Source organism: Pseudorca crassidens, chromosome 6 (genome assembly GCF_039906515.1).
Source record: "Pseudorca crassidens isolate mPseCra1 chromosome 6, mPseCra1.hap1, whole genome shotgun sequence".
Lineage (NCBI taxonomy): Eukaryota > Metazoa > Chordata > Mammalia > Artiodactyla > Delphinidae > Pseudorca > Pseudorca crassidens.
In genome coordinates this window covers 43,922,298-43,934,538 of record NC_090301.1, presented here as the reverse complement: position 1 = coordinate 43,934,538, position 12,241 = coordinate 43,922,298, and the positions used below count along the sequence as shown (strand labels likewise).

The 12,241-nt window shown below is 36.9% G+C and overlaps 1 protein-coding gene across 5 annotated transcripts in view; it reads right to left on the bottom strand.

Annotated features, from left to right (window-relative positions):
- HIBCH (3-hydroxyisobutyryl-CoA hydrolase) overlaps positions 1-12,241 on the bottom strand; it is an 87,757-nt gene that overhangs the window by 59,491 nt on the left and 16,025 nt on the right. For all 5 annotated transcript variants that reach the window (XM_067741204.1, XM_067741205.1, XM_067741206.1 and 2 more), the window contains 3 exons: positions 6,766-6,906; positions 6,091-6,175; positions 2,508-2,588 (listed from right to left, as the gene is read on the bottom strand). In XM_067741204.1, coding sequence (XP_067597305.1) covers positions 2,508-2,588; positions 6,091-6,175; positions 6,766-6,906 — 307 coding nt within the window. The remainder of the gene's footprint in view (positions 1-2,507; positions 2,589-6,090; positions 6,176-6,765; positions 6,907-12,241) is intronic.

Here is a 12,241-nt window from a genome sequence, read left to right as displayed (position 1 = left end):
ACATAGCTAGAAAAACTCTATCTGCTGATCCTAAAATTCAGTAAGCTCCTACCCATGAGAGGAAGAGAAAAAGTCAGAAAAGTGGATGCTTAAGCACTGGACCACTACAACTGAACAAACAAAAGAAAATACCCCTAACAAATTTGGAATAGAAGTAACATCTGTAACTTGGTAAAAAGTGTCTATAAAATGATTATATACTAAAGAATGAAATTTTAAAAGCTCCCATGGACATCAGAAATAAGACAACACCACAATCATTCAGCATTATAATAGAGGTCCTAGCCAAAATATAACAAGAAAAGTCATAAGTATACAGACTGGAAAGAGATGAAAAAAATTACGTGTAGATGGTAGAATTACCAATGTAGAAAAGCCAAGAGAACCTACAGAAACATCATTAGAACTGATAATAAATTTCAGCAGGGTTGCTGGATGTAAGAACAAAATACTAAAATCAAAAGCATTTCTACATGCTAGAAATAGTCAATTAGAAAATGTAATAAGAAAAATTACTATTAAATGTAGTAACAAAAAAAATAAGCTGTCTAAAAATAACACTTAAAAAATCTTTCTTTTTCTTTATGGAGAAAATTATAAAACATTATGAAAGGACATGAAAGTCAATCTGATGAAAATGTTCTAAAACAGATTAATGGCGATGACTGCATAAGCTTATTAAATATCAAAATAATTTTAAAATTCATTTGAATTTTTAAAAACCAAAAAAAAAATTCATTTGAAAAATCAAAAGTCCAAGAGTAGCCAAGAAAATCTTGAAAGAAAACAAGGGTAACTTGTCCTATCAGAGAGAGACATATCTTAAAGCTATAATAATTTTGACACTGTAGTTTTACCATATGTACAGACAAATAGGCCAATGAACAAAGTTGCCCAGAAACAGACCCGGTCACATATAAGAACTTGATATATGATAGAAGTATCATTAAAACCAGTGAGGAAAACAAGGACTATTCAATCAAAGGCATTACAACTTCTGGCTTTCTAGCTGAAAAGTAAAAGTTAGATGATGTCACATGCAAAAAAATTCCAAGCACTTTAAAGACGTAGAGTATAAAGAAACAAACTATTAAAAGAAAATATAAAAGAACATCTTAAAACCCTTCATGTTATTAAGCATTTTTAAAATGCAAATAGCAGAAATCATAAAGGAAAAGAATACATTTCATCTCAAACAAAAACTTGTATATACCAAAAGATAAAGTAGCAGACTGAGAGACGTGTATTTATAATATATATGATCTACAAAAGTGAAGAATCAGAATACATAAAGACCTATAAAATCAGTAAGAAAAAGACAATCCAAAAGAAAGATAAACAAAGGATGAAACTGAAAAGAAAATATAAATGATTAACATAAACACCTTCTACTTTACCTGTGTCCAATGAAGTACAAATTAAAACCACAATAAGATATAAAGCATGCAAAGTTTAAAAACAAAAAATGATAGAAAGGACATGTAGAAAATAAAGTCTTATACTTTAGAGAAGAATTTGGAAACACACTGAAGATACATAAACTCTATGATCCATCCATTCGACTTCTATTATTTCTAGAAATTTTTGCACATGGGCACTAAGGGTGTACATATAAGGGTGTAAGAATCTGTATTAGTAAAAAGCTGAAATAATCTAAAATAACCACTAATATAGAACAGATTAAGTAATATGGGATAATTGAATAATATAAGAACAGTTACATTCCATGTTATCAAAAACTTATGGAATGGTATATACAGCAAGAAAGTACTTATGCAACTTTCAAAAACATAAAGTAATACTACTTTTGTTCATAAATATGTAGTAAAAATATAAAGTACAGTCTAACTGGATGTGCTAAAAACTAATGACAATGGTTGCTTCTGAGGAGGGTTACTGGTTGCTTCTGGAGAGAGAAAGAAATGGCACTGAAGCAAGCAATGAAGTAGACTGAACAATAATTTTAAAACTCATGGTATTCTATTTAATTTAAATAAATTTCAAAACATCAAGCAAAAATAAAATATAGTGGTCTATTCATTCTGGGCTGGTGGGTACACAAGTATTTATTATATTATTCCCTGTAATTTAACATTTGAAACACATGCTTGATAAATGGAACTACTGTGTCACTTCCAATGAAATCTGGAATGATGACTATAAAGAAATTTCATCCCAGAGTTCCTCAAGAATTCAGAAAAATGACACTTCATTTTATAGAGAAAACTGGCACCCAAGCTTTTTGTTTTCCAAGAAAGCCAACCATATGATCAGAATCCATGTTTCCATATTGATTATATGGCAAATAGTAGTTAAGTATACCCTATTTAATAATCAAGTATGAATTGTTCTGGAATGAGCAGTCAGACTACTTTAATCAAGTTTATTCCTGGCACAAAGTATATAAAAGATTAAACAAGAGTGTCTGTTGATTACATTTTAACAATCCATACTGTGCAGCTTATGCCTTGATTCCATTTTCAAAGCTCTCAGCAGAGCACACATACCAATAGCATTGTTCAGCATATATTCTTCTCTGAAGAAATCTTGAGCTATCTTCTGATTTGCCTTTCTAGCTTCTGAGATCACTACAATAAAAAAAGAAAAAAGAAGGATTACAAATCACAAAAAGTGTTTTCCAGTCAATACAGTCAAATAGAAAAATTTTAAATAATGTGATAGTAAGTACCAGGGGGAAAGTCTAGAATGGTTTGTTAAGGTTCTGAAGTCACCTATGCCACGGACATACTATAGTTAGCCTCAAATCCATAGTCCAATGTCAAAACTTCAAGGCAAAAATTCTTATTCAGAACTTCTTACAAAGTGTTATACTTAACTTATAAGTTACATATTGGTACAAAATGCATTTTCTTTTGACTATTTTCTGTAGCACCTAAATGAATGTTTGCTGGATACATGTTTCCTTTGGTAATATATCTTAACACAAAGTACATTATACATATACACACAAAGAAATATATGCACATGTGCATGCACACACACACAGAGTTCTATATATTCCATCTAGTTAAATACTTCTGCCACATTCATTTCACCATGGAACATTTGCTGAGCATCTACCAGGTACCACACACTGTTTTCAGTGCTGTAGATAACAAGACAGCAATATAAGACGGCTGCCCTGGAGTTCAGACTATAAGACAGACTACTGAGCTACACTCCTTGTGTCATGCCCACTCTAAGGTTGGGGTGCCGTGGGAATGTGAGCATAAGAGATGTAATTAAAAGAAGCCTTCCCAGGGACTTCCCTGGCAGTCCAGTGGTTAGGACTCCATGCTTCCACTGCAGGGGCCACAGGTTCGATCTCTGGTCAGGGAACTAAGATCCTGCATGGCACACGATGCACCCCCAAAAAAAATAATTAAAAAAAAAAAAAAGGCTTCCCAGAAGAGAGAACTCTGAGCCAAATGTGAACAACAGGTAAGGATTTCCTAAATGTGAAAAGTTCTGAAAAGTGAAAAGTTCTGAGTAGAGAAAGGAGTACCTACAAAGGCACACAGGCAAGAAAGAATAAAATTAAAAAATAAGTAGTTTTAAAAGACTAAAGGCGAATGGTAAAAGGTGAGGCTAAAAAGGTAAATGAGACAGTAATATCCTTATTTATTAATATCAATGGAAATATAACCTCTGAAAGATATTGCTACAGCATACAAATGCCTGTCTTCATAAGCAGGTGCTCAGTAAATATCTTGATAATAAATAACAATCAAATGGTTTCATTTCTGTTGCAATTTTCTATTATCCAGAGTTCCACAGTCCAATCTACTATACTCCTACTATAGTCAATGTCAAAACCACCATCAAACCTCTCTTCCATACACTTCAAGCTCATATGCTTTTCTTGTCTAAGTCCTATGACAATTACCTACTAAAATACAAATTAAATATATAATATATACATTTACTTCTTTTATGGGAAAGAGTTACATAAAAATTGTTGACTATTAATAGATTTTTAGACTAACTTCAGAAATCTGATATAGCTTCCTTCAAAATGTTCCAACCAAATATTGACTTTTTTTCTTGGTTTTTAAAAAAAAAGGTTTGGGGAATTCCTGGGTGGTCCAGTGGTTAGCACTCAGTGCTTTCACTGCCGTGGCCCAGGTTCAGGCCCTGGTTGGGGAATTAAGATCCTGCAAGCCACATGGGGTGGCCAAATAAATAAATATTTTAAAAATAAAAAAAGGTTTGATATCTAGTTTTGTCATTCTGAGGCTTTCACCGATAAAACCCCTAAAACCCTCATCTATTATCTTTCATTTCTCCCCAATACTAAAAGAAAAGGAGCGTAAATTGCACTGCCTGTGGAATAAATCTCTTTTATCTCAGAAATCTTCTGAGATTTCCTTCTAATCTTATTCTAACCAATCAGTTCCATATAAATTAAATGATGTTTAGTAACATCATTTAAAAATTTTTTGTCAGGGCTTCCCTGGTGGCGCAGTGGTTGGGAATCCGCCTGGCAATGCAGGGGACATGGGTTTGGGCCCTGGTCTGGGAAGATCCCACATGCAGCTAATCCCATGTGCCACAACTACTGAGCCTGCGCTATAAAGCCCATGAGCCACAATTACTGGAGCCCGTGAGCCACAATTACTGAAGCCCGTGAGCCTAGAGCCTGTTCTCTGCAACAAGGGAAGCCACCACGATGAGGAGCCCGCGCACTGCAACGAAGAGTAGCCCCCCCCCGCTCACCACAACTAGAGAAAGCCCGTGGGCAGCACTGAAGACCCAAGACAGCCAAAAATAAAATAAATAAATTACAAAAAAAATTTTATTTTTCAGAGTGCCCACTTACTGTCTTGGACTATGATGTTTAAAAGAAACTAAATTTCCTAGAATTGAAATCTGTTGCTTATACATGTGAACTAGAATAATTCTAGAATTTTTAACTGTATTTCCAAACAGTAATGTAAAGTTAGGCCTATATGCAAAAATAGCTCACAGTCAGAAGAAGCTAAAATCAATACATAAGGCTCTGCCCATCTGCAAACTGACAAGATCAAAAGCCCAGCTCTTGAGGAAAGATTAATTCCAGGCTGAAAAACAATGTTTTAAAAATATTTAAGTAGTGGGCAAAACAAATTCATAAAACGATTCAGTTAACAAGTCAGTCGAAGCAACTGAAAATTTTAAAGTGAAATTTTAAAACTCAGTTATTTTAAATTTAATAGATATTTGAAATTATGTCCTGAATCAAGTTTGTTTCTTCCTATTTCAAATGTAATGGTTTACATAAGATTATAAATATGGTAAATAGATCAACCTGAACATTATCATCTTAACACAATACAAAAAATATAAAAAAAAAAAACACAAAGAAAAAAACCATCCCAGGAACCTACCAATTCCATAAGAAACAAAACTCAAAATGTTTTCAGTATATATAAATACTGAAAAGTTTTCAGTATATATAAAATACTGACAACCAGTGGTAATAACATTTCTTCTCTCTTTTACCTTTTGTTTTTAATAGTTAAATATGTACAGATTGACCTAAATAATTAGAAAGATAAGGAGAATTAATCTTTTTATTTATCTCAGCATGTTAATTTAAACACACAAAAAATATTGATAATATAATAGGATAAATACTACAATTAAGTGCATTCTTGCTTTGGGATGATGAACAATGGGAAAGCACAAAGTCATGGAAATACGTGAGAGCATGTCATGTTTGGAGAATGGCAAGTCACTCAACATGGCCAGGTTGTCAGGCTTATGTGATAAACAGTTGCTTAATAACAGCTATTCTAAAATAAAAAGCAGAATCACGTACCATAACTGGACATTTTGTTCAGGATGATTCAGGGAAAGAGACAAGATACCTGAAGGGCACGTATGTAGTTAAAAAAAAAAAACAGCTGCTATTCTCATTTTTCTATTAACTACAAGAGGTAAGTCTTTAAATGTTTTCTTTTTCTAAGCTAACCACACTAAAAATGTATTAACAGTTTAACAAAAAACAATTCTAGAAAGTAAAGCAAAGTACCACAAAAATTTGCTAATACCTTATCAGTTTTATTGGGGGACAAAAGCATTTAGGTGAGAAGGGAAAAAAGTTTTTACCTCTGATATCACCTCCAGCACAGAAAGCCTTTCCACCAGCTCCCTTTATGATGATCAGGAAAGTTTCCGGATCTTGTTCCCACTTCTATCCAAATGTAAAAGAAGATGGTATAAGCATATCATAAATACAAACTCATTAATGATATATCCACATGCACATAAACACATGTGTATATATAGACGTATGTGGATATATACAAAGCATAAGGCATAAGCTTTATAAAACATATCCAGAAGAATGGATCCCAACTTCATTTTCTTTTCTGACATAAATTAGAGGCTATCCCAACAAAGTTGCTACATGAGTGCATTCTGTGATCCAAGTTTGATGATGGCAGCTGAAATCTTTGCCACGACAACTTTGAGACCAAGGTGAAAAAATATGGGCCTAATATATCGTCAGGTTGGAAAAATAAAATAAAGAGGGGCAGAACATAAGAAGAAACTTGGAGCCTTGTGAAAGTGGAAGAGGCTGTCTTCTGAGGCAGTGAACTCCCTGTCAGTAGGGGTGCTCCAGGAAAACCACTTAGGAAAGCGCTGAGGACTCTATAAGCGATGGGGCTTGGGTGCTGATCCCAGACAGCCAAGTGATTCTATGGGAGAGAATATCAGAAATATTCTCTAAGGACATACTTTCAGAAGGATCCATATGATTGCTTTAAGAAAATTACAAACCTTTAGCTGTGGATAAATCTGCCGAATCATACTAAGATTCAGTGCATTTAGGAACTTTGGTCTGTTTAGTGTTATCACTCCTGCACAACCTTTTCTTTCCAATAGGACTTCTGCTGCTGCATCTGTGTGCTTAGACATTCTCTGTGTAAACAAAGAATAAACTTTAGGAAAAAATTCATTAAGTTTTTGTCACAAGTCAACAACAAAACATATATTAAATGCAAATCTTTCACACAATGTTAAGGTTGGCTAATCGAATGGATAACTCAGTACATCTGACAAAGTTTTCTAAAGTTATTTGGACTCTGTAGATAGACAATTCCAAAGCAAACTACATATACCTCTTAAATCTCTTAATTTTTATTTCTGAGTGAACTTAGTCAACTGATTTAAAATAGAACCCAGTCCATGGGACTTCCCTGGTGGCGCAGTGGTTCAGAATCCATCTGCCAATGCAGGGGACATGGGTTCGATCCCTGGCCTGGGAAGATCCCACATGCCACGGAGCAACTAAGCCCGTATGCCACAACTACTGAGCCCGTGTGCCACAACTACTGAAGCCCGGGCGTGCCTAGAACCCGTGCTCCGCTACAAGTAAAGCCACCGCAATGAGAAGCCCGCATACTGCAACAAAGAGTAGCCCTCGCTCGCCACAACTAGAGAAGGCCCTCGCGCAGCAACGAAGACCCAACGCAGCCAAAAATAAATTAATTTAAAAATTTGTTTCTAAAAAAATAAAAATAACATAGAACCCAGTCCTAGAATTTCTTGGACTATGAAATACTCTTAAATCTTTATTACTGTATACCAAGCAATATGTTAGGTACTTGGAAATCAAAGATGAATAGAGAGGGCAAATAATTCTGACTACGATAGCTACCAACAACTTGGGGGAAAGAAAGGTGATATTTGAGCTAGGCCTTGATATATGCCAAGAAAAAGAGGGGTGAAAATCCTGGAGAGTAACACATTCTAAAACATGAACAGCGAATATCTGGAAATGTTAAGATGTTAAACATGAGTGGAATAAAGGCTGATTGAGAAAATGAGTGATAGGAAAGTAGGCAGAATAAGTAGTTTAAGGCCAGATTATAGAATGAGCTTACAAAAGCATATACTTGTGAAGAACTTGTCTATACAGTTCTTAGGGCCTCACGCACCATGGTGAGTGAGGCAAGGGGCACATTTTGGAGTGGCTTATTTTGCTCCCCTTCAATACTCAGTGGTTCTACTTCCTTGATTAAACTCTTACTCATATGAAAAGACAGATGATAGACTAAAAAGCTGTACTTTTCAGATACCTACATCATTCTAAATTTTAAAGTAAAACAGATTTCATATTATACAAACATGTTACACACAAGTATTAATACTTTCATCTCTCTCCATACTAAATTTCTTTTTTGCTTGAACCAAGTCAGATTTGCCAGCCCCCCCAAAAAAACCACAGAAAGTTTCATGACTGTTTCCACTGAACAACTTCACATAAATTATCACCTAATATCAGAGACAATTCTTTAAAACTCTATTATTTGGTTTCAGCTCAGAGATGCTGAGAGCTGAAAAGATGCGTCTCCTGACCTTGTAACAAGAAAAAAGGTGAACAGACTGAAAATTAATGGCTTTGGTGAACTCAGTCAGAGACAGGAGGTCACAGGGCAAACAGCCCCGTAATAAAATCTGGAGAGACAGGTGCCTTCAGGGAGATGCAGGACCAGTATATTTGCTTAGCTCAGGCAGAAGCCCTAAGGAAGATTAACTAGAATTTTTAATGACTTGCTAGAGGTCAAGTGTGGGCAAGTGTGATAGTGTGGAGCTCCTGGGGGTGGCGGGTGTCACAGTCATGGGGGGAGCTCCCATTCTTGCTGACTTTTCCTCTTGGAACCCAAGCAGGTTCTCCCAGGGAAGACTGGAGAAAGCTGCCCCGTGTGGTGCTGGCTGGGGGAGGGAAACAGCAGGCACAACTAAATCCTTTCCCCTCATCTTCCACACAGAACAAAAGGCTAAATCTTCATGGGAGAGAGAGCCTTCAAAGCTGGTAGCATAGGGTTCTGGTGGAGGCCCAACACAGTGGGGAAATGGGATGGAGGCCTATAAAATAAGACCCTTAATCCCAAGGGAGAAGCACTTCAAAACCATAGCCTACTGACCTTAGTGTTTACCAATCACAGCTGGAGAAAAGGAACAGGGGACAAAGGAAAAGGGGGGAAAAAAGGCAGCCCACCCCCAGAGAAGGGACAGGAACACTTATGAGGGCCACACCCCTGGACTCTGGTTCACAGTGCCTTCCAAACATTAAGGATTAATGGGATACAACACCAAAAGCATGATCCACAAAAGGAAACATTGATAAACTGAATTTCATATTTAAAACTTCTGCTCTGTAAAAGTGAACGAAAAGACAAACCATAAATTAGAAGAAAATACTTGCCTATCACATATCTGATAAAGAATTTGCATACAAAATATACAGCTGACCCTTGAACAACACAGATTTGAACTGTGCAGGTCCACTTACACTCAAATGTTTTTCAATCGTAAATACTATAGTACTACATGATCCCCAGCTGGTTAAATCCACAGGTGCAGAGAAGGAACCTCAGTTGTAGAGGGCTGATTGTAAAATTATACTCGGATTTTTCGACTCCACAGAGAATCAGTGACCCTAACCCCCACCTTGCTCAAGGGTCAACTGTATAAAAAACTCTTAAAACTCAATAAGAAAACAAACAACCCAATATTAAAATGGGCCAAAAAAAAACTGAAGAGCTTCAAGGAAAATACAGGAATGGCAAAAAAACACATGAAATGCTCAACATCATTTCTCATTAGGAAAATGCAATTTAAAACCACAATAAGCTACCACTACATACATATTAAAATGGCTAAAATCCAAAAACAGACAATAACATGTTGCCAAGGCTGCAGAACAACAGGAACACTCGTTCTTTGTTGGTGGAATTGCAAAGTGGTACAGCCACTACAGAAGATAATTTGGCAAACTTGTATAAAGTTACACATGGACTTACCATAAAACCCAGCTATCATACCCTTAGATATTTACCCAAGTGAATTAAAAACTTATGTTCACACAAAAACCTGTACACAAACAGGTGTAGCAGTTTTATTCTTACTCACTAAAACCTGAAGGCAACCAAGATGCTCTTCAACAGGGAAATGAATAAACTGTGGTATATCCAAACAATGGAATACTATTCAGTGATAAGGACTACGTTATCAGTTCATGCAACAGCACAGGTGAATCTTAAATGCGTTTTGCCAAGTGAAAGAATGCAGACACAAAAGCCTATATATTGTATGATTCCATTCATATGATGTTCTGTAGAAAACAAAACTATAGGGGCATAACAAAGGTCAGTGTTGGGGAGCAGGCGAAGTGACTGCCTACAGAGGGGAAGGACAGCAGAAGTTTTAGGGGGATGGGGCTGTTCTGCATGGACTTTGGGTAATGAATGCATGATTTATGCATCTGTCAAAACCCAAAGAAATGTACAGAGAGTGAATCTGAATGTATACAAACTATATATATTTTTTAAAAATCACCCAGTGTCAGGGGATTCCAACATGGAATGCAGACTGTGGCAAATAAATGTAACCAAACCACACACGTATGACAAGCACACTGAAGTGAAATCGTGAGGATGGTGGCAGGAAAGCTGACCTAAGTAACTTTAGAAAACAGTCATTTGATTGCAAGCTGTAAGGAAATATACAAAAAAACCTGTATGTCAACCAATGCTCTAGTTAGTAAATTTGTTCGAAACTGCTTTGCATGTATACTGAGGTTAAGCAAGTAATGTGGACTTCCCTGGTGGTCCAGTGGTTAAGAATCTGCCTGCCAATGCAGGGGACACAGGTTCAAGCCCTGGTCTGGGAAGATCCCACATGCCGTGGAGCAACTAAGCCTGTGTGCCACAACTACTTACCCTGTACTCTAGAGCCCACGAGCCACAGCTACTGATGCCCGCGTGCCACAACTACTGAAGCCCGTGCGCCCTAGAGCCCACGCACTGCAACTACTGAGCCCACGCTCCACAACTACTTAAGCCCATGCCCTCTAGGGCCTGCGTGCCGCAACTACTGAGCCCATGTGCTGCAACTACCGAGCCCATGTGCTGCAACTACCGAGCCCGTGTGCTGCAACGACCGAAGCCCATGCACCTAGAACCCCGTGCTCCACAACAAGAGAAGCCACCACAATGAGAAGCCCGTGCACCACAACAAAGAGTAGCCCCCACTCGCCGCAACTAGAGAAAGCCCACGCGCAGCAATGAAGACCCAACACGGCCAAAAATAAATAATTTTTTTTAAAAAAGGTACATACTGTATTTTAAAAATTTAAAAAAAAGCAAGTAATGGAGGGTGGTCAGTGAGAACCAGGCTCTCACTGGTCAGGAGGAGAGTTAGAGACAAGCAAGAAGGGAAGGCTAGAATGAAGCCTGCCCTGTGGTACTGGATTAAAGTCAGAGACAGCAGTATGAACATGTTTTCTTAATATATATTAAGAGGATATATATTAATATAACAGAGGATAAACACAGAAACACATCGCTATTTATGTATACATTATCGCTATTTATGTATACATTATCGCTATTTATGTATACATGGGACAGTAAACAGTATACAGCATATGTATTCTACTACAGATATATACATTACTGTAGTTCTATCCCCAAGAGAAAACCGTGACACTCCAGTAGCAAGGGGCATTCCCAGACTCAGATCTTGATTTCTAAATGCAATTTTCCAATAAAGGCAACCAGAGCTCCTTGGAGAAATGGCTGATTCCAGAGCCAGAGATCATCTTCCAGTATCAGAAAGTAGTAATTTTCAATTTATAAAAAATTGAAAATTAAAAGGAAAAGGTCATATCAAAGGGACACAAGAAGCCAAAATGAAGGAATTCCTAATGGCCAAAGTTGAAACAATGTGAGTAACAGAATAAGTAATGTGCTGTTCAATTATAACCCAAAGAATAAAATAAATATCCACGAGTCCACACTGATATATATAACTGAATAAGTCAATGGGGGAGATGAGATGATCTTACCCACAAAAGAATTCAAAATAATTTATGTAGAAATCCCCCTTCCAGGAGGTAAAGCTTAGCCCCCTCACCGTCTGACTGTGGGCTGAACTTACTGACATGCTTCCAAAGAACAGAGTAGAAAAGGGAAAAATGGTAACTTTAGAGAGGAGAAACCCAACAAACACCACCTTAACCACATGATAAAGGTCAGCATCACCAGCTGTGTCATGAGGATGTCATGTACTCCCTAAGGCATATGTCAAAACCCACAGATACTCCCTGATATGCGATGAGAAGGGGCTTTTCCTTTGTGATATTCTCTCCAGAAACCTTTTAACTACAGGCTAGTCATCAAAAAAAAAAAAGAAAAAACAGAACAACAACAACAAAAAACAGACACAAGCCCAGATTAGAGGCTATTCT